Source organism: Dasypus novemcinctus, chromosome 24 (genome assembly GCF_030445035.2).
Source record: "Dasypus novemcinctus isolate mDasNov1 chromosome 24, mDasNov1.1.hap2, whole genome shotgun sequence".
NCBI lineage: Eukaryota > Metazoa > Chordata > Mammalia > Cingulata > Dasypodidae > Dasypus > Dasypus novemcinctus.
In genome coordinates, this window is record NC_080696.1 from 67,133,945 (window position 1) to 67,155,938 (window position 21,994).

Genomic DNA, 21,994 nt, shown 5'->3' on the forward strand with positions numbered 1-21,994 from the left:
CCGGTGAGGGCAAGGCTGTGGGTTTCTGGTGGGTTCAGCCATCCCTCTGCGGGCGTGGCTAGTGGGTGCTGCTGGAGGCGGGAAGGGCGCCGGGGAAGGGCGCGGGGAGGAGGTGGGGGAGACAGGGCCCGGGGAGGGCGTGGCCGCCGCAGGCTCCCGAGACGTCTTCGGGGGCGGGGCAGAACTCGAGGTCCCCGGGCCTTCGAACCCTTTGTGCGCCCATCGCCCTGGCGGCGCGTCTTCCCCAGCAACAGTGACTCACAAAGCCCGCCTGCGCCGGGCGGTCCCGCCTCCCCGGCCCCTCGAGGGCCCAGGTCACAAAGGCCGTTAGGGCCGAGCCGCGAGGAGGCATGCCCCAGGACAGCCGCGCGCGGCGCTCGCCCCAGCAGCCGCCCGCCGGGCCGGGCCTGGGCGAGCCGCGGCGACCCGCCGTGAGGGCGCGCACAGCGCCCGGTGGCCTCGGCGCCCATGTGTGTCATCTGCTTCGTGAAGGCGCTGGTGCACGTGTTCAAGATCTACCTGACCGCCAACTACACCTACAACTTCCGCGGCTGGCCCGTGGACTTCCGCTGGGATGACGTGCGCGCCGCCGGCGGGGGCGGCCGCGGGCACCGGGCGCTGACGTGCGCGGCGGCCGCGGCGGGCGTGTGGCTGCTGCGGGGCGCGGCGCTGGGCGGGGGCGCGCCGGGCCGGCCGCCGCGCGGCGCGCGCAACCAGGTGCAGTGCCTGCTGCGGCAGATCCGCGAGCTGCCGGGCCAGCTGGCCAGCTACGCGCTGGCGCACTCGCTGGGCCGCTGGCTCGTGTACCCGGGCTCCATGTTCCTGATGACGCGCGCGCTGCTGCCGCTGCTGCAGCAGGGCCAGGCGCGCCTCCTGGAGCGCTACCGCGGCCGCCGCGCCAAGCTGGTGGCCTGCGACGGCAACGAGATCGACACCATGTTCATGGACCGCCGTCGGCACCCGGGCAGCCACGGCCGCGGCCTGCGCCTCGTCATCTGCTGCGAGGGCAACGCCGGCTTCTACGAGATGGGCTGCCTGTCGGCGCCGCTCGAGGCCGGCTACTCGGTGCTGGGCTGGAACCACCCGGGCTTCGGGGGCAGCACGGGCGCGCCGTTCCCGCAGCACGACGCCAACGCCATGGATGTGGTGGTCAAGTACGCGCTGCACCGCCTGCACTTCCCGCCCGCGCACGTGGTGGTCTACGGCTGGTCCATCGGCGGCTTCACGGCCACCTGGGCCACCATGAGGTACCCGGAGCTGGGTGCGCTGGTGCTCGACGCCACCTTCGACGACCTCGTGCCGCTCGCGCTCAAGGTCATGCCCCACAGTTGGAAGGGGCTGGTGGTGCGCACCGTGCGCGAGCACTTCAACCTAAACGTCGCGGAGCAGCTGTGCCGCTACCCCGGCCCGGTGCTGCTGCTCCGGCGGACGCAGGACGAGGTGGTCAGCACCTCGGGCCCCCTGCGCCCCCTGCCGCCCGGCGACGTGGAAGGCAACCGCGGCAACGAGCTGCTGCTGCGCCTGCTGCAGTACCGCTACCCCGCCGTGATGGCGCGCGAGGGCCGCGCCGTCGTGGCCCGCTGGCTGCGAGCTGGCAGCCTGGCGCAGGAGGCTGCCTTCTACGCGCGCTACCGCGTCGACGACGACTGGTGCCTGGAGCTGCTGCGCTCCTACCGCGCGCGCTGCGAGGAGGAGCAGGAGGACGAGGAGGCCTGGGGACCGCACGGCCCCGCCTTCCCCTGGTTGGTGGGTCAGGGCCTGAGCCCACGACGGCGCCGGCAGCTCGCTCTGTTCCTGGCTCGCAGGCACCTCAAGAACGTGGAGGCGACTCACTGCAGCCCCCTGGAGCCCAGCGACTTCGAGTTACCGTGGGTGCTGTCCTCCCTGTCCCCACAGCTCTCAGATTCGCTTACTAGCTCACTCACTAGCTCACCTGGGTCCTGGGTCCGTTCCCCTCCCCACACCCCCAACCAGTAAAGCTGGCCCTGCCTGGTGGATCCGGAACAGGACTTTCTCTCTGGGCGGTGGACCGTCTGGGCGAGGGTGCGGCAGCACACGGGGCCTGATATCTGTGCCTCACGGGTGCGTTCTGACCGTGTCCCTTCCATCTTCCCAGCTCCTTCCCTCCTTTCTCTTTCTCCCACACTTTTGGGCACTTAGTACCTAAAGGGACTGCAGAAATTAACCGGGCTCAATTTATGGCAATTCTGTGCGATAGGTGCCTAGACAACGGTAAAAGGACAGTAAGGGACCAAGAGGGGCCCTGAGTGCAGCCTGGGCTCCAGGAAGTGCAAGGACGTGTATAAGTTGCCCCAGCTGTGAAAAGAAGGCATTGGCGTTGGCGGCTAGGAAGCAGGGCTTTGCAGCTGGACATCCCGGAGCGCCACGGTCTGTAGGGCCTCCTCCCCACCTCCAGGGTTCTGGCTGGGGGGGGGGGCGGTTCACATGTGAACCTCAGGCTTCGGGTAACTGGTGCACACAGCACAGTGGCATGTCCATGTGGGGCAACAGACACGCCTGCGCTTAGCACTCATTCCTGAGCATCCCCTGGAGCCCGGCCTGAGACAAGGCCTCTTGCTCACTGACATCTGTCATGTACTACGCACTGTGCTGTCGGCCCTGAACAGCGTGAAGCAGGGGCTATTGGCCATCCCTGTTGGCCCCAGCCCCTGAGACGGCCTGGCAAGGGTGAGTTGAGCAACAATCTGTGGAGTGAAAGAAAGGCCATGCTGCTTTGATCGCAAAGCCCCTGGGCCTGTGAGCAGAGGCACGTAAATGTGACTTAGGACGCTAGGCTGTGGTCCCAAGAGAAGTTAGCCTGGGAAGGGGAGCAGCGGTGGGTCAGGATGGCCTGGACAAGTCTGATGGCAGGGAGAGGGGAGGGCAAGCCAGAGGGGCCAGATCTTTCTTCCAGGGGCCAAGAAAGGGAAGTGGTCAGACTCGTTTTAGCAGGGCCGAGGCGCCTCGTGGCCCCACACCAGGCAGTGCTGGAAGCCCCTCAACCAGCTGAGAGATCGTGGGCAGGTTTACTTTCCCTCGCCCCAAGCCGCAGCATCCTCAGCTGTAAAATGGAGAGGGCGCTAGACCTGGCTCACCCGCTGCTGTGAAGAAGAAACGAAAGGACACTGGCGGTGCGCTCAGGGCTGGGCGTGCGGGGCGCGCGCGTGTCCTCGCCGGGGATGAAGTCCCGGCGGGCAGCGGCGCCTGCAGGGCAAGGGGCGACGGCACGGTCACATCTTTTTCTGCACAAGACCCGTGCAATTAAAAATAAATAAATAAATAAATAATAGAATCCCCATTGGAAGGATAGCTCGGGGGCGAGAGGCTGATCCCAGAATCAGGGGTGTCAGGCCTTGGGGAGGGGTGCGCGTCTACCCACCAAGGCGCTGGGGCCGAGGCGCTCTAGCGCCCAGGGCTCCCGCAGCAGCCCTGCGTGGCCCGTTCGCCAGTTAGGCGGTTCTCCCACTTCCCACCTCCCCGTGCTCCTGCGCCGCTAGACCGTTCTACCTGCGCGTCTCGCTGGTGGAGCCGGCCTGGGCGGGATTCCCTCTGAACCCAGCCTCCCGTCCAGCGTCGTCCGCAGCCTCGGCCTATCAGGTTGGAGCGGTTGAACCCGCACGGCTCCGAAGAACACCCTCATTGGGCACCGCCCACGGGGGGCGGGACGCGCGCCAAACGGAAGTGGCCGTCGCGCCGCTGACTACGTCATGCCGCGGCGGCCGAGGCGGTTCCGCTGGCTGGTGTGTACGCGGCCGCCGATCCCGCTGCGGCCCGCTGGGCTCTGATCGCGCCTGCGACGCCGACCCGGACGCCAGCTGCGGCCCGGCCGCCGTCTGGACATGGACCCCGCAGGCCAAGGTACCCGCTGGGCTCGGTCTGTCCACCGCATGATCCCGCCTTGCCGCGCCCTTCCCCGGGGGTCGTGTCTGGAACTCCCGGTCCGCTCAGCCTCTACCGCCTACCCGGCAGACCCTCTTCAGTTCCTAGGGCCCTGTCTTTGAAGCCCCGGGTGGTCATAGTATGCGTTCCCCGCCCCGGGCCGGACCGCCTCGCAGCCTCCCCTGGGACCATTCCGGAGACCAGCTCCCAGAGTTTTGGGTTTCCTCACCCCAGGCCGTTCCATCCCGCTTGCCCATCCCCAGCGCGGCGATTGCCTGCCCTGCTTTCTTCCATCCCTGTGCACAGGCCGCCGGGGACTCTCCATCTTGCCCTGGACCCGGGCCGAGGTGGTGTGGGTGGATCCCGGGAAGGGAGGGGAGGTTTGAAACCATCCCCGTGTTTCCCGCAGCGCCCCTTGGGTGACAACGGTGCTGGGGCCCAACCTACTTGGGAGTTGCCTCATGGGAAGAAGGGTGGAATAAGCCTGGGCACACTCAGCATATGATGCCTGTTTGCAGAACAGGTCCCCTAGACCGGTTTGAGGTGGCACTGCAGGTGCAGAGCAGGCCCTGAGATTAGAATCTGGTGAAGAAAATGTCACAAGGCTCTGCTCTGTTCTGGGGCTTTAGAGAGGCAATGCTAAATTTGCCTAACACCATTTTACTGGATAGGTTCAGGATGCTTTTCTACTGTGTGACCTGAGTCTGGATATTAATTAAGCTTTAGAATCCCCACATCCTAATAAGTTCTAGAAATTTTCCTACTGTCAGCATCTGTTTACTAAGTAGTTGAACATCAAAAGCCCTGGCCTCTGATGAGTTCAGGAGACTTTTTAAATTGTTTGATTTGCATATGTAATTTAGTTAAGCATCAAAAGCACTGGATTCTGATTGTGAGATTTACTGGGAACATTTACTGAGCACTTGATTTATGTGAGACCCTGCACTAAGCCTGTTCCTCTAATTATCATGTCTTTACTCAGAACAACCCTTTGAGATCCATCCTTGTATTCCACCCACTTTAAAGATGAGTATTTTGGGAAGTGGATGTGGCTCAAGTGATAGAGCTTCCACCTACCATATGGGAGGACCTGGATTCAGTCCCTCGGGCCTCCTGGTGAAAAAGAAGAGAAAGTGTGCCCGCGCAAGTGCCTGCGGGAGTGCCCCCATGGTGAGCCAGTGCCCCACACAAATGGGTCATACAGCAAGATGATGATGCATCAAAAGAGCAACAAGGGGAGAGTTAAGGTAAAGTGCAGCAGAGACCAGGAACTCAGATGGCACAATTGACAGGGAACCTCTCTCCCCATCAGAGGTGTCCAGAATCGAATCCCAGTGAATCCTAGAGGAGAGAAAAGGAAAAGAGGAGACCATACAGACAGCAAAAACAGCAGGGCGGGAGGAGGGGAAGGGGGGATATAAATAAATAAGTTTTTTTTTTTTTAAAAAAAAGATGAGTATCTAGGCTCAGGGAGTTGGGGCTCACCCAGGGCAAAGGACTCCAGCACCCTTGTTTTGCCTGTGGCACGAGTGCCAAGCTTAATTCTTTGTAGGACCTTAGGTAATACCCTATCCTGGCTTCACTCTCCTCCCTTGTAATTGCAGGTGTGAATGGCATCTCCTCACAGGGTGTGGTGAGAATGAGTGTGCCTGGCATGTGTTTGGTCGTGCCCAGTTTTATCTGGCAGTGTTTTCCATGGGACCCAATTTTAGCTTTATAGGCTAAGACCTTCATTCGTTTTTTTTACTAGAGAATAATAATTGTAAAGATTTCAAGGTATTTATGAACTTGAGTAGGTTCAACACAGTGGGGTTAAATGATTAAGTGAAAGCATGTAAGTTGCTCTTAGTTGAAAACGAGAATCAACTGATTTTAAAAAGTGGCTGTTTCATTTAGTAAACTATTGAGTGCCAGGGAAGTGTGCAATTCCAGTTGTTGGACACACGAAAAGAACAAGACACAGCTACTTTTTAAGCAACGTATCTTGGGTTTTAAGTACCTTCAGCTATTTTTAGCAGACAAATATCTGTGATAAAGACACTTCAGTTTTCAATACAAAAATAAAAATTCCTTTTATTTTTAATTTCTTTTAAAGTTGGTAGCATGAAATGTGCTGGTCAGGAGGAAGGTTGTTTTCAATGTTGTCTGTGGAAACACGCCAAACAATATTAATGCATTTGGGGTTGTAGAGAGAGGAAGCAGGCCATTGTTCTTTGTGCAGTGTCTTATGGACTTTTAGTGCAGACAGGTAGATGCATTTGCAGCGAAGAGAAGATAACACCTGTGATGGTGTGCCCCTTGGCACCTTGTTGCATTCTTGCAGGCCACTTGACTGTGGGGTGAGTGTTGAGGACTGGCTGGGAGATTTTTGTTTTGTTGCCTCCCTGCAGGGGCTGAATGACTAGCACATGCTTCTTGTATGTAATTTTAGTATGTGCCTTGGCAGATGAGCCGAGTGCAAGGTGGTACTTCCTGTGTTTACAGCCATGTTATGTGCCTTTGCTCTAAAAAATAGAAGATCTAACAGATCAGTTGCCTTGGTTCCAGCCCCAGGTCCAAGAAGGGAAGCCAGAGTCAGGGTATGGCTGCCCTTGCACCAGCAATTCTAGGGCCCAGAAGCACAAGTGGTAATGGGTTTGCATCTAGGGTAGATGGAGATGTGGCCGCCTAAGTCTAAGGCCTATACTGTCTTTCCAGAACCTTTCACAGAAGAGGCTTTAGACTTTGCAGGCCTTTCTTCCTAGGAACTCTCTACTCCTGGCCACCTGCCCTCCCACCTTTGCCTTCTCCTTTTATGGAGAGCTCTATTTACTTCTTTTTTTTTAAAGATTTATTTTTATTTATTTAATTCCCCTCCCCTCCCCTCCCCCAGTTGTCTGTTTTCTGTGTCTATTTGCTGCGTCTTGTTTCTTTGTCCGCTTCTATTGTCGTCAGCGGCACAGAAGTGTGGGCGGCGCCATTCCTCGGCAGGCTGCTCCCTCCTTCGCGCTGGGCGGCTCTCCTTATGGGTGCACTCCTTGCGCGTGGGGCTCCCCTACGCGGGGGACACCCCTGCATGGCAGGGCAATCCTTGCACGCATCAGCACTGCGCATGGGCCAGCTCCACACGGGTCAAGGAGGCCCGGGGCTTGAACCGTGGGCCTCCCATGTGGTAGACGGACGCCCTAACCACTGGGCCAAAGTCCGTTTCCCTATTTACTTCTTGATAACTTCTTTTCTTGACACTTGTTGACCTCGTTTTTTGTCTGGCAGATATCAATCTGAATTCTCCTAACAAGGGTTTGCTGTCCGACTCCATGACAGACGTTCCTGTCGACACAGGCGTGGCTGCCCGGACTCCTGCTGTTGAGGGTCTCACGGAGGCTGAGGAGGAAGAGCTCAGGGCTGAGCTTGCCAAGGTGCTGTGGCTTGGCTGTCCTTGGGTGCCCTGAGGCAAGGCCCTCTCAGGGTAATGAGGGCCAGTGCTTGTCTGATTGAGGAGTTGCTGTGGGGGGGTCGCCCTTGTTCCTGCCGTGTCCCTCAGAAACTGCCCTCTGCAGCCCTCATCTGGTTTGTGCCCAGCTCCATGTGCCAGACTCAGAGTTGCCTGGTAGTGGGTCTGACTCGCACGTCTGTCCCTGGCACTTTGTAGGTGCTTGGTGACGTTAGGGATGGCTGCTCTGAGCATGCCATCTGCTGGGAGTTTTTCTGTTGTAATTAACACTTGGCCATTCGTTTTCAATACCCCCAAAATGTCATGTGCTGTCTGCCCTAGGTCTTAATCTTTCTTTTAAAAATATATCTTTTCTAAAAAGTGTTTTATTGATCTTCTTTGAGTAAGAGTCCTTTTAGAAGAAAATGGGAATTAAGAACAAGAGCCTCTCAGCATAATTTTTATTCAGACCCACTGCCGGGAGAATGATCTAATGTTTCTTTGCTTCAGAGTTTAATAGTGACTCACTTTCTATTCTGGAATCTGGGGAATGAACTTGCTGACTAGCAGACCATAGCCTCCACACAGGCAGAGGGTGGAGTGTGCGTGCCAGTCTTCGCGCCGGGCTCCAGGGCGAGCCCCGTGCTGTGTGTTCTGGGTCCCCCCTAGGTCTGAACCAGCTAGTCACACACAGCGTCAGTCCAGGGACCAAGTTTTGGCTCACTAGGGGAAATCACACGGCTGTTTTCAAGCCGAAAGGAGGTTGTTAAGAGGTTAAGGGAGCTTTAGCAAGAAGTCCAAGGGGTCTAATGCTTTGATTTTATTTTAGAATACGTTGGTTTAAAAACCAAAACCAAAACTACGAGATCTTTTTCAGAGTGGAATTGCAAAGTGAAGGTCTCATGTTACTTGAAAATTTCAGCTTGCATGCTCTCCAAGACAACTAGACTATATACTCTTAAACCCTGACTGTCTTTATACCAGAAATGCAATGTTCTGGTTACAGGTCATAAGTGTTGGAGTGACTGGAGTAGTTTGGCCTTAGGTGATCCTATTTGATTTTAATTTTTTCTTGTGTCAACTACTTTCTAAAGTATAACCTAGTGATATTCAGGGTTCTAAATTGTCTTTTAGTGCCTTAATCCAAACATTTTTTAAAGAAAAGGTATTTTTTAGAATGGCTATCTACATAGGAGCTGAAAATATTGAGATGTCTTTCTAAAGCAGTACAGCTTTAAAGCATGCTCCTTTCAAAAGTCTTTTTCCAATTTCTTTTGTGATCTGAGAATGTTAAAGTTCTTATTATCAAGAATGTTTGTGTTAGTTATCCAAATCAAACTACCTTAAAGACAACAGAGAGTTTTCTTTTTGCTTGGGCTTTGGCCCAAGATACTATCCTCAGGGCTGTCTGTCAGCAGGGTCTCCGTCCATCTGACTCTACCAGCTCTGCTTCTTTCCCACTGCTATGCGATCCCCGACAGCTGCAGATGGGGCCTGGCTGCCAGCAATTTTGGGCTTCCCTTGTCCATGCCTAGACCAGAGCCCAGAGAGGAAAGGGGCTCCTCTCTTCTGGCCTATGTCCAGTCCCAGAGAAGAGGCCTGCTGAGCCTCACCTGGGTGAGTGCTCATCCTCCCCAGTTCCTTTCATGGCCCTACCAAAACCACCTGGCCTGGGGGGTTGTGCGGGACCATTCTCCAGAAGAAATTGGTGTGCCAGTACCAGAAGAAACAAAGCCTTTGTCTGCCATAGGGTCTGTTCATAAGGTCAGTTATGTTTCTGAAGCAGAAAGCTCTTTGATAATCCTGAGAAACGTCTCGTTGCCGTGTGCATAAGGATGTTAGTCACTTCCTGCAATAGGAATGGCTAATCCCGTCACTGTGTGCTTCTGCAGGTGGAGGAGGAAATTGTCACTCTGCGCCAGGTCCTGGCTGCCAAGGAGAGGCACTGTGGGGAACTGAAAAGGAAGCTGGGCCTCTCTGCCTTGGAGGGGCTGAAGCAGAACCTGACCCGGAGCTGGCATGATGTGCAGGTCTCTAACGCGTAGGTACCAGTCCTGTGGGAAGGGGCGAGGGGTCTTATAGGAGCAAAGGGTATGTGTGCAAGGACCTTGGTGTATGCACTTCATTGCACTTACTCAGAGAGCTTCAGGTCTGCGTATGTGTAAAGGTGGGTGGATGCACTAGCTAGTTGTCCAAGAATAAATTGACAGGAAGAATGCGTTTCTGGGTCCAAATCTGAAAGAACCCTAATCCCGTCCACATAGGCCCTGTGACTGGATATCTGCTGTTGTGCACACAGGTCCTTGCTGTGCACACCCCTGGCCTGGGGGTGCCCTCTGACCCAGTCCTGCAGTGTGGTTGCTCTGAAAGTGGGAGTGCCCCCACTGTCTAAGAAGCTGTGTCCCTGCAGAAAGACAGCCCGAGTTATGCTCCATCAGTCTCCTCTCTGCCCTAGGAAGCCAGAAGTTTTGAATTCCCAAGGACGTCAGAGAAGTGTTTTCAGGGGTCTGGGCCGTTCTGGCTGCTGGCCCCCACCCTGCCTCCTGCCCCTCTGCAGCAGCAGTTGCTATCCAGAGTGCAGTTTTAGTGAGAATGACAAGGTGCCCCCTCAGTGTGTTGGAGAAGGAACCAGTCGGTTCTCCCAGGGCCTTCACCTGGCCTCACCTGGCTTCACGAGGACGGTGCTGGACACAGGTGGTGGGTTGTGGTCATGGCAGTGGCCACTTCCCGGGCCAGCTCGAGATGTTGCTGCTGCCGGTGGTTCCTCGGCGGCCTTCCCCAGAATCTCACAGCAGCTCGAAGCCTGCGTTGGAATAGCTTCTCCAAGTAATTCACCACAGACTTTCTGTTTTTAGCTATGTGAAAACTTCTGAGAAACTTGGAGAGTGGAATGAAAAAGTGACGCAGTCAGACCTGTGAGTGCCTGAGGCCCATCTCACCACGCTCCCCCTCCTGACCTCGCCCTCTGACCTCCCCCTCCTGACCTCGCCCTCTGATCTCCCTCTTCTCATCTTTCTCTCTGACGGCAGGGAGGGACTGTGCTTGGTGGAAACCGAACTTCAGTGTCTGCTATTTTTTCTCCTCTCGAATACAAATGAAATGAGAGCACAGCTATCCTTCAGACTCTTGCAAAACAGGGTGCAGTACCCCGTACTGCACATAAACTCCCTTGGTCCACCAGGCCTCAATTAAGGAGTGGTTCTAGGCTGGGCTTGGGAGGGGGGTCTTTGACAAGTAGCCACTGTGTTTCCAACAGTGAGTGGTGTGGTCGGATGCCTTCTGGCCTGGGTGTGGTGGTATTTGGGTTGCTTTGTTTTTTTCCTGTTTGTTCTCCTTCCTTTCTCTGCAAACACAGCTCCAGCACTGAGTTCTCTCAGTGTCACCAACTTCAGGTTCTTGTGTGTAGGAGCTGTGGGGTGGGGCCATACCAGGATCATCGCCAGGGACTTCCTTTTGGTCTCAGAGGTGCGGTGCTTCAGCCTCATGGTGTGCTCACAGTTCATGAGTTTCAGATGAATAGCTTTAAATTTAGGCTGGCCCCTGTCACAGCTGCTGGTTCAGAGCGACTTTTGATGTTTTACTTGAGTCTCTTAACCTAGGTAATAACACCTTCACTTGTCTTTGCTACAGTCTCGTTATAACTTCATTGAACTGGATGGGAGTGCTTAAAATTAGTTCCTTTGTGGGATTTTTCCATGTCTTGTTCAGAAGGAAGTGCTGTCATGGTTGCCAGAGAGCATGGGCAGGAGGCTCTTCCCTGCTCGTGATGGAAGGAAACGGTCCTTGCTGAGCTCGCGTGGTAGTACTGGGCATTCAGGGCCTTTGTGGCCTAATGGCACGAGAGCTGCCCGTCAGCACATCCAGCCACTGCCCTGGGTATTCTGGGGGCACTAGTTGAGCCTTTAGGCCCTGGGATGCAACCTTCCCCAAGGAGTATGCGGTCAAGCGGGCTGCCCTCTACAGTTTGGGTGTCCGGCAGACTTAGCACAGGCTCAATCTGAAAATAGTCTTAGGATGCTTTTAGTGCTAGTTTGTAAAACCATTCAATATAAAGCTACCAAGATACTATTTCACATAAATACTCACAGCTTGGCCGTGTGAAGATAAACTTGGGGCCTAGGACCAGCTTCACAGGAGCTCCCCTGGGGGCCTGTTGCTGGTTCCTAGCCCAGGAAGAGTTGTGAACATGATGCTTTCAGAACTGGAGGGATTTTTGCAGGGACAGCCCAGGAGACCGACACAGCTCGGGGACAGGTGTGGCTGCCAGTGTTGGCTGCCCTGTGCTCTCCGAGATGCGTGCCTGGCTAGGGCCTTCCCTGCCCTTTCTGCAGGAAAACAGCATTGCTGGCATGGTCTGCTGTCCAGGGCATTCCTGGATGTAGAATTGGAGGGCAAGACACAGTGGAAGCGTGGTCACTGTCTTTCTCATCTGTGTGTTTGTACAGACCTTTTAGCCAGCAGCACATTGGAGGGCTGGAACAAGAAGTTAGCCTGATAAGAAGCATGAGTGGCTGCCCTCAGGTGTAGCGCAGGCATCTGTCCTCTTGGCTGTGAAACAGCCACTGTGTTGTGCTCTTTCCTAGGTGAATTCCATCTAAAGAGAGGTGCTAAGTGTGGGTCACTAGTTCTGTTTCGCTTCTTTGGTTGCAGGTGGCACAGCAAGGAGGGTGGTGAGGGACCCCAGGCCCGCCCTGACCCAGCGTTCGGTTACCCTCTATCCCGGGCCCCTCCACCCTCCTCTCTGTGCTGGCTTTGTTCTCAAGCTGACTCTCCTTTGGTAGTGCTCAGCGATGCCAACAGGACCAGGCTGCGCCTTGCTAGCTTTGGGCCCCACCTGAAAAGTGGCCCAGGTTTGACCCTGTGGTGGTGGCATTGGTATCCGCTGGCGGTTAAGTCCCGATCCTGGGTCCTGTGCCCACCCTGGAGTGGGGAGTGGGCAGCTCCACTCTTACTCCAGGATAGGGGAGGGTGTGCTCCCAGGGGAACTGGCATTGCTCGGGAGCTCTTGAGTCTTGCTGGGGAAGAGTCATCTGGGTTCAGACATTGGCTTTGCGGGGTGTTGGGGCTGTGGAGTGGCCCCATCGGCCCTCGGCCCCATCAGGGCACTTGGGGAGGAGGACTGAATACCTCTGGGTGGGGAAGCCCCAGGATGGGTGGCCTCCACACTGCTGCTGCCCCAGGACTGGCTGGAGAGGGCGAGAGCAGAGGTCAGAGCCAAGGTGTTGGGTGGGCATGCATGGTGGGAAGAGGAGGGGCCAGAGGCAGGACGGCAGGGCGGTCAGGTCAAATGCAAGACTCTCCTGTGGGCCCTCAGGCTCCTGCGCCGTGGCTTCTGCCTGGGTTTGGAGGTTCCTATTTCCAAAGGAAAGTCACTTGTGACACCCTCATTTCCACACACCAGACGTGTCCTCTGGGCCCCAGTGTGTTTTTAAGGCAGTGTGGGGAAACTGCTTCCTGTTTGTCGGGGCAGCAGCAGGGAAGGGCGGGGCGCTGCCGTGTGGCATGCACACCCTGCGGGGTGCCCTGTGGCTGGCAGGCTCGCAGCAGCGCACTTTGTGTCCTGCCCCACGTTCTTCCTTTTGGCACAAACAAGGGATTCAGTGGTGGTCTGAGTCCTCTGCTTGAGACCACTTCAGCAAATGGTAGGCTGTTAACTTGGTTTTATGTGCTTGTTATTTCAAGAGAAATGGAACTTGGAGACTTGCTGAATTGTTTTTTTTTTTTTTTTAATTTCTCTCCCCTCCCCCCCTTCAGTTGTCTGCCTCTGTGTCCATTTGCTGTGTCTTCTTCTGTGTCTGCTTGTGTTCTTGTCAGCAGCCAGGAAGTCTGTGTCTCTTTTTGTTGCATCATCTTGCTGAGTCAGCTCTGTGTGTGTGTGGCGCCAGTCCTGGGCAGGCTGCACGTTCTTTCGTGCTGGGCGGCTCTCATTACAGGGCGCACTCCTTGTACATGGGGCTCCCCTACGCGGGGGACACCCCTGCATGGCACAGCACTCCTTGCGCGCATCAGCACTGCACGTGGGCCAGCTCTACACAGGTCAAGGAGGTCCTGGGTTTGAGCCACGGACCTCCCATGTGGTAGGCGGACGCCCTATCCACTGGGCCAAGTCTACTTCCCGTGAATTGTTATTTTTGAAATGAATCATTGCAGGTCATTATTTACCTTGTACCTGGTGTGGTTCCCCCCCTCCCCCAAAAATAAAAACAAAAACAAAAAAATCAATGGTCCAGGTGTACCCACATCTCAGTTTCTTTCAGGTAATCTTATTTTGCTCCTTTGAAGTGAAAGTATACCATCCTCTGGAGGTACAAGGAGATAGAGGGTGCTGGCGCTGTGGCCTAGTGGCACTGTGCCCAAGCTGCCGGTCAATGGGTGCAAGCAGGAGCACGGGGCAGGTGGGCCCTCACGTCTCCTGGGAAGGAGCCGGCACACCGCAGACGTGGTCACTGAACCGTCCTACTGCCTCCTCACCCCCGGTGAGGCCACTCCCTCACGGTCACTCCAGCAGGTCACCCTTGGCTACTTGTGAGGTCATCCCCAGTTAGGCCACCCTTGGCAAGGTCACCCTGGAATGGCAGTGGCCGAGCTCAGGTGCTGTACCTATTCGAGAATTGTGCTCAGGTGAGAGGAGCAAACAGAAGCTTATGTTGGTCGGTTTTCTCCTAAGTGCTGTGCAAGGTGGCTGAGCAGCTCCTGTCGTGCTCTGCAGTCCACGGGTCGCCTCGCTGTACAGGCGCTCTCTTTGCAGCGTGGTGGCATTTTCTCCAGGTAGTAAAGGTTGCTTTGGGAGGATGAGCAGGTGGCAGGTAGGGTGGGATAAGTGTGTTTCAGATAAGAAGGAAGAAACTGAACCGTACGTGACCAGAAGGGTGAGCTGCTGAGAGTGGAGGGCAAATGTCTGCAGCGCAGGCAGCTTCTGCCCTGCCCTCCGTCCACAGGGCCAGGTGTCCCCAGCCTCTGACACCAGTGCTGTCCTCTCCCCAGGCATGTCCCTTGGCTTTGGGTGGGAGCCGGCCTGCCTAGAGTGGCCGGCTGAACTGGCGTTTCTTCTTTCAGCTACAGGAAGACTCAGGAAACTCTCTCACAGGCGGGACAGAAGACTTCGGCGGCCCTGTCTACGGTTGGCTCTGCGATAAGCAGGAAGCTCGGAGACATGAGGTGAGGTGCCTGGCCTGGCTCCCTGCCCGGGGATCTGGCTTCTGCCCACCGAGGCCTGCCAGGCCGATCCAGCCAGTGGCTTCCAGGTGGAGCCTGGCCGGTACCCTGTGAGGCCCACTGGCATTCGCAGGTGGTGGCCATGCCAGCCCAGGACCACCCTGACCCCAGGCACCCTTGCTTCTGTCTGTCTCCCACATGCTGCCTTGTCGTTTCTTGATTCCTTGGCAAGAAGGGGAGGTCACCAGTGCCCTCGGGAAACCTGCTGGTGGTTGGGACTAGTGAGGGCAGGTGCATCGGGTGGAAGCTGCGTAGAGGAGAACCACCCTGGGGTCAGGGTGGAGTGTCAGTCTGGGAGTGAGAGGAGGTTGGGGGTGAGAGGTGGGGGCGTCGGTCCCAGCAGGCATTTCTCCAGGAAATGCCCCAGTGTGGTGTTGCTGGGTGTTTCCTTGGCCCAGAGTCTCTGAGATGGACTTGCCAGAGTGCTGGGTGGGATGGGCGCAGGGCGTGGCCCAGGAGGCACACCTGCCTCTGCCTTCCTGCTGGGAGCCACTCCCTGGTGCTCTCGACCTCCGGGCCACCCGGGTCAGGCGGCCTGGGCTTGAACCCTGTGCTGCTGCTTCCCAGCTCTGGCCTCAGGTGTCTTGGAAGTAGGGTGCCCTCCCTGCGGGGTCGGGCGGGACTGAGGTAAGCCGTGGAGGGTCGATGGGCAGGGTCAGCACCCCAGCCCACACCCGTGGAGCTCCCAGCTCTGCTCAGACCCCATCCCCACTCTGTGGATCAGGCCCTTGTTTCTGGACTTGGGGGAGCGCCTCTCCGCAGTCCCGCCCCATCCTGACAAAGGGTATTTCAGCAATAGCGAGGGTGGCCAGTGCTCGCTCACCTTTTACTTTGGTTTGTTTGTAATAATCCCCCTGAACTCTCCACCCCAACTTCTTTTGAAAATTGTCTAACATCTGGAGAAAACTGAATAATTTGGACACACCTGTGTTCTCCCGCACTCGAGTTCCTGTGGTGTTTCTGAGCAGCTGTGGGGAGGAGGGTCCCTGAGGGACCACGGGAGCCTGCCCCCAAGCCCTGCCGCAGTCACACCCCTGGCGAAGGCAGGCACTGCTTCAACGCAAGGTGCCCTGACTAGTCGTGCTGCCAGGGCCAGAGGGGGCGGCCTCACTGCCCTTGCAGGAGCTCCTGGGAGCTGGGCCGCAGAGGCTGGTGCAGGGGCGTCTTCCGTGGCCCACCCGTTTGTGTCGCACTCAGCGCTCTAGTCACGGGCTTTCTGGGTGTCTTCCTATGACCTGAGGTGAGGCGGTCGTGTCATCTCCACGGAGCCCACCGGGGGAGCCCGATGACCATGTTGGTCAGAGGCTGCCTGTCGCGTGGCCACACCCCACCCTGTGTTCCCGCCGGCCAGCGGCAGGGCCCCTTGGTCCTGCTGCTCTCTTGGCCCCTTGGGCCCCCCCACTCCATGGGCAGCCTTCTGGGCAGGCTCTTGGATGGTTTGGGTTGCAGCAAGTTTCTTTGGTAGATGGGTAGAGGAGGCGTCTGTCCTCTCCCTGGGGGTGCTCGTTGTCCCTGATGGAGGACGTGGGGTCAGTCACGCCGTGTGTGCCCCCTGCGGGGTGCCTTGCTTGGCCTCTGGCGCTGGAGCCAGGGGCTCTGCGGCCTCACAGTGTTCCATTGCCTCTGCCACCGCCTTCGTAGGGCTCATCTCCCTGCGCGCCTTTGGGTGAGACGGACCCTGGACACAGCTTGTGCAGGGCTCCTTTCTGGGTCTGCAGGGCACGGGGCTGGCTGGGTCCCTGGGGCGCAGCAGTGGCAGCGTGTGCTCTAGAGGAGGGCGAGGTCCGCAGTGGGCCCCCCTCCCTCCTGCCGTGGCGGTGCCTCTCGTCGGTCCTTGCTGTGCCTTAGCGCAGTGGACCCTCCCACGCTCTGCCACCTTGTGTGCCGTGGCCATCCCCTGGCTGCTCAGGCATGTTCCGGGTTCCTTTCTCCAAGGGCAGCACTCGGATGCCCCCGCTGCCGTGCCCCAGCCAATACCAGGTTCTCTCAGCTTCCTAATCCGAGTTTATTCCTGAAAAGACACTCCCGAGGGAGGGCCGCGCTGACCTCTGGGTGTTGCGTTCTCTGTGTCTTTCTTCAAAAGCTGGCTCTCTGTCTCCTTGCTTTCCTGAGGAGCAGTACGGTGCCTCCAAGTCAAATTTGCCCCATCTGTTACTAGAGAGCTCTTTTCCCCTGGGACTCACGCCTGCTGCTGGAGGCAGTGTTGAGCCACGTGCAAGCCGGCCAGTCTTGGAGGCCTGGAATCCAAACCCAGAGGATGGTTTTAAATACTTATTTGCTTGGCCTGGTTGTTTTTCTTTTGCTTTAAATTGCTCATCTGAAGTCTAGTTGTACCCAAACAAAGCACCAGGCCCAGGACTTCAGAAACGATTTTCTTCCTCAGTCGTGGCCCTTTTGGGGTGATTTCTGGTAGTCCCTGTTGAGTGGGGGCGGCTGTACATAGCACCTGTGACGTAAAGTGGGATGAGCCCCCCGTGTGGGGGCCCACAGGAGGCTTCTCTGCTGGTGGCAGCCTGCTGAGGTGGCCGTCCGCCATCTCCCGCTGACCAGTGTCGGGGCGCTCAGGAGCCGAGGCGACCAGCACTGCCAGTGCCAGGGCCTCTGCTGCGCTTGTCCTCGGAGTAATCGTACTTCCTTTTCTGCTTCCTCAATGCTTCCAAGCAGCGGCTACTCCATCCGCCACTCAATAAGTATGCCAGCCATGAGGTAACGTATGCTGCCTCGGGGCTCGAGGGCGGGGGCTGTCCGGGAGGCTGCTTCTCTCCCTGCACACCTTGGAGGTCTCGAATCCTTCAACCCAGGATTCCCTTCCCTTTGCAGCCTCCTGTTGTCTAAGGGTTTGGAAGGACCCTCTGGTCTGGGGAGGAGAAGCTAACGGTGGGGAGGCTCAGAGACATCTTCCAGACCTTCTCCTTCTGCCTGGCAGGTGCAGTCTTGGCTGCCTACTGTGCAGGGCTGCACACCTGCCCCCTGCCCATAAACTGCCTCCTGCTTGTTTTATTTGCCCCTGGAGGGGACCTTGGTGGCTCCTCCTGTAGAAAGTGCCCCTGGGCGCTCTGCTCCTGGGGGGGGAGGGGGCAGTCCCAGTTCTCTGCAGAGGCCAGTCCTGGTTGCTGCGTCTGGGGAGCCCTTGGGAGTGTCTGGTTCTGTGTCAGTCTCTGAGCCTTCTGCCTCGAGGGCCCTTGGGGGGGCGGGGCGGGCTCTGCTCGAGGAGAGCAGCTGGAGTGGAGGGCTAGGCAGGCGGGCTGGCTGGCCCTTGTCCACCTCTGCCTTCTCAACACACCGTTGTCCAGAATTTTCACTGCCTTTCCTTCGGCTTGATGTCTTGGAGAGGTGTTTGTGAACACACGGGACTTGTACTCCTGGTGCAAAGGGGCCAGGAGTGTCTGTCCAAGTGAAAGCTCCCAGTGTCCTGCCCTCCCAGGCAGGGAGTGTGTCCACCCATCCAAGTCTGGGTGTTACCGACTAGATGGTGGGCATGTGCCTGTCCTGAGGGGTCCCTGCTCTGTGGAGTCAGCAGGCACACGGACCTGTTTGATATGGGGGAATCTCTGGAATGCTTCCACTGGGCTCCCTAAAGAGGGTGCAGGGGGTGCCGCAGCTGGGTGCTTTCAGGGGTCCTTCTGGAAGATGACCCCAATGAGTCTCTCTTTTCCTTGGTGCTGACGTCCTCTCCTCTCTCTTTAAAGGAACTCTACAACCTTCAAGTCTTTTGAGGACCGAGTTGGGACCATAAAGGTAAATACCTTGACTGCTGCCTGAGTCTCTTGATGGGGTGTGATCTGTCCCTTGCATAAACTTTTTTTTTTTTTTTAAAGATTTATTTATTTATTTAATTTCCCCCCCTCCCCTGGTTGTCTGTTCTTGGTGTCTATTTGCTGCGTCTTGTTTCTTTGTCCGCTTCTGTTGTCGTCAGCGGCACGGGAAGTGTGGGCGGCGCCATTCCTGGGCAGGCTGCTCTTTCTTTTCACGCTGGGCGGCTTTCCTCACGGGCGCACTCCTTGCGCGTGGGGCTCCCCCACGCGGGGGACACCCTTGCGTGGCACGGCACTCCTTGCGCGCATCAGCGCTGCGCATGGCCAGCTCCACACGGGTCAAGGAGGCCCGGGGTTTGAACCGTGGACCTCCCATATGGTAGACGGACGCCCTAACCACTGGGCCAAAGTCCGTTTCCCTAAACTTTTTTTTTTAATCTATTTTTTTTATTGTTTTTATTTTGCTTTTTTGTTTAAATAAAAACTGTGTTAAGTATAGATTTACAGTACTAACAACAAATACCAAGAAACCCATATATCTTCACCAGCTTTCCCAGTGGTAGCTGAGAGAGCAGCACCACCTCACCCAGGACGCTGACCTTGACGCAGACACCCTGCCTGTGTCACCTCCGTCCCCCACCCCTCCTTAGCCCTGGCAACCACCGGTCTGTTCTCCAGGTTGCAGAGATGAAACGACACAGTGTGCCACCTTGGGGCTGGGCTTTCTCACCTGGAGCCTTCCTCTGGAGATGCCCGCAGGTCCTTCTATGGCTGTCGCGTTCCTTGGTGTAGAGAACTGAACACCTTGACATCCAGGCTGGGTGTGGGACCTACCAGGGATTCTGTCTCAGGCTTTTTTCTTTCTTGATCTTTCCTTTTTTAGTCTAAAGTCGTAGGAGGTGGAGAGAATGGAGGTGGCAACCTTCCTTCTCCAGCAGGAAGTGGTGATAAGCCCCTGCCGGATCCCGCTCCCTTTTAAGATCTGCTGTTGCTTTGCCCGGCCACGGAACCAGTGCAAGAACCCTCCGCTCTCCCCAGTCACAGCCGCACAGCAGCCACAGCCGGGGCCCGGGTGGGCGCAGAGAGGCCCTCTGCACACAGCCAGCCATCACTGCGCAGACGTGGCCACCAGGCTCGTGTGGTGAGCGCGCAGTCTGCACACAAGCGTTTCACACTAAAGTCTGTAGATGAATAGATCACTGTACTCCTTCCTGGGGCGCAGGAAATGGACAGGACGGAGGGTCCTGAGGGTCTCCATCCAAAACCCAGGCTCCCTTTTGTAACCTCGTGAGCTCGTCCAAATGCCGAGGGAATGGGAAGAGCTGATGTGTAAAGTAAGTGGTATTTCTAACCTCCTCTTTCCCAAAGGCACAGAGGATGCCACTTGCCTGGAAAGCTCAACCTGACTCACAATTTTTATTTCAAACGGCTGAACAAGGAAACTGTCCATTTTCTGAGGCCCCCCAGAAAGGAAAAGAATTATTTGTAGCTGCCTAATTGTTACACTAATGATTGAGCTTTAACAAAGTAAATTTTTTATTTTTTAAACACAGTGGACTTTTCAAAAATTAAAACTAAGCAAAGCAGCTTTGTCTTCATAGAGAATATTATTTCATTGGACTCAAGCTGAAACATGCCTTACATCGCCTTATGCTTTGTTTATAATCTTCTTTTATATAAAAATGAGGGTTCTTTGATGGGTTCTGAGCACTGTTTGGAATTTTGCATACATCCTGCAGGCCGGTATGCCTGTGGGTTTTATTTCACTAACTTGTTCCATCCCAGTGTATGAAACTTGCTTCTCTCTCCTCTCGACCACTGTGGCCGTCCCCGCTGTTTCCTTCCTGGGCCTTGGGGTGGGGGCTACAAGAATAAAAAGCCTCGTTTTCAGCACCCTTCACCAGAGACTTGCCTGTCTCCCCACTGTGCTGCTGCCTCCTGAGTGGGCCTGGCCCCTGACGGGTGTCTGGTTGGTGACTCCCAGCCTGCCCTCGTTTCCTGCTCACACAAGGTGGGCGAGAAGCAGAAGTGGCCACCTAGGTTGGGGGCGGGGCTGTCAAGGTCTGCAGGAATTCAGCTGTCAACTTTCTCAGGAGCTGGACAATCTCTTTCCCCATTTTAAACCGCCACGCCCTGGCAGCACCTCATGCTGGGGGCCCTGCGTGGCAGGACGTGAGGTCTGGGTGCGGTCTGTGCCTTCCTGGCTCTTAGCAGGGGACTGAAAGCTGGTCTGCTCATGCATACCAACTCACTTGGCCAGGATGGGGTCACGTGAGTCCAGGGCTCTTGTTTGGTAGAGCCTCAATATGCTTTCTGCCCCAGAGAAGCAGGTGCTGGCTCTGGAGTGCTTGTCACTTCAGGTGCCCCTTGGGGACTGCCCTGACAATATATGTCATGGCTATGAGTGTTGGGGCAAGAATGCTGCTCGCTGTCCTCTTTTCAAGGTTTTTTAACTGGCTTAAACTTGTCAGATGGAGATGTGGTGAGAAGGCAGGTTGCAGGGGTGGTAGCTGACTTATCTTTTTCTTAAAGTGAGTAATGGATAATTTGTCAATAAAGCATTTCTTTGGTGAAAGAATGTGTGTTTGTATGTGTGTTTTACCTCATAAGGAACAGAAAGGGAACAGAAAGAGAGGGGCCTGTCCTCCCCCATACAGTGGGGGGGATCAGTAAGAATACTTGCAGTTTACTGATCTTAAATGCTCTGAAGAACAACAGAGAGAGCTGTGGGAGAATATACCAGATCTGTGGGCCAGAGAAAACCTGAGGAGGAAGTGTTGGAGCCAAGCTCGGGGGTGACAAGGAGTCAGCCATGTCATGGATTGGGGTAGGGTTCCAGGAAGAGAGCAGCACGTGCTGTGATCGAAGGCGTGAATCGTGCACGCTGTGGACACAGGCACCGAGGGGGCAGCTGGATATGGGGAGAGGTAAGTCTGGTGGGTCCCTGGATCAGCTTAGCGAGTCAGGGTTTGCACTGCCCAGGGGGTCAAGTCTGGCCTAAGAGTTTCTTCCAGTCCTGCCAGCATCTAGCTGCACTTGTAAGTGAGTAGTCACAGTGCAGCGCCCTGAATTTTGCTGGGCTCCCTGTGGCCCCATGTGTGTCTGTAGTACCCCAGAGGAAAATTTGCTGCTAGGCTGGGTCACAACCAGGTGAGGGAAGCCCTGACCAGGGAAGGGGCCCGCCAGGAGCAGAAAGCCGGTGGAAGTGCTGCCTCTGCCCCAAGAGGACATCCTGTAGGCCAGTGGTGTGGCGACCAGGGGGGCCCTCCTCTCTTCATGACAGCCCTAGAAGGACCCCCTCTGCTCTGAATCAGGGACCTGAGAGGGAAGGGGTCCCTGAAGAAGGAGAAAGAGTTCAGTGGTTGGCTCAGGCCAGAAGAACCAAGATGGCAGACATGAAGTGGGGGGACAGTGCTGTCACACTGGAAAGGGAGTAGGAAGCAGGCTCCGAAGAGACGAGTCGAAACGTCTACCAACGGCACACCCAGGCTGCCAGTTGGCCATGGAGGATGTGGTCCTAGCTGGCCAGCTGGGGTGGGAGCTGGCCTTCCAATGCTCAGAGATTGGTTCCTCTTCCTGGACTCGCTTCCCACCTGATGACCCCAAGACTAGATGCTTGTTCATCTTCCCAGTGTTTCTTCATGAAAAAGATAGCAAACATGGGTAAATTTTTCTCCCCTTCTTTCTTCCTAACCATACCTCAGAATTCCCACCAAAACCATATGTAAATATC

The 21,994-nt window shown here is 56.2% G+C and overlaps 2 protein-coding genes across 8 annotated transcripts; both read left to right on the forward strand.

The window, feature by feature from the left end:
• The first annotated feature begins 427 nt into the window (after nt 1–427).
• On the forward strand, nt 428–2,004 carry ABHD16B (abhydrolase domain containing 16B). Its single transcript, XM_004458227.3, has one exon. It carries the CDS (start codon nt 469–471, stop codon nt 1,975–1,977), a length of 1,509 nt encoding a protein of 502 aa, XP_004458284.1. The 5' UTR covers nt 428–468; the 3' UTR covers nt 1,978–2,004.
• On the forward strand, nt 835–20,839 carry TPD52L2 (TPD52 like 2). 7 transcript variants are annotated; one of them, XM_004458230.4, is made up of 8 exons: nt 835–3,858; nt 7,183–7,277; nt 9,184–9,332; nt 10,147–10,206; nt 14,348–14,449; nt 17,171–17,212; nt 18,196–18,244; nt 19,145–20,839. In XM_004458230.4, exons 1-8 carry the CDS (start codon nt 3,840–3,842, stop codon nt 19,238–19,240), a joined length of 612 nt encoding a protein of 203 aa, XP_004458287.1. In that variant the 5' UTR covers nt 835–3,839; the 3' UTR covers nt 19,241–20,839. The 7 variants fall into 7 exon arrangements, with proteins under 7 accessions (XP_004458287.1, XP_058143312.1, XP_058143313.1 ...); XM_004458228.5 differs by having other exon boundaries at nt 3,696–3,858; nt 7,132–7,277; XM_058287329.2 differs by lacking the exon at nt 17,171–17,212.
• Nucleotides 20,840–21,994: the final 1,155 nt, after the last annotated feature.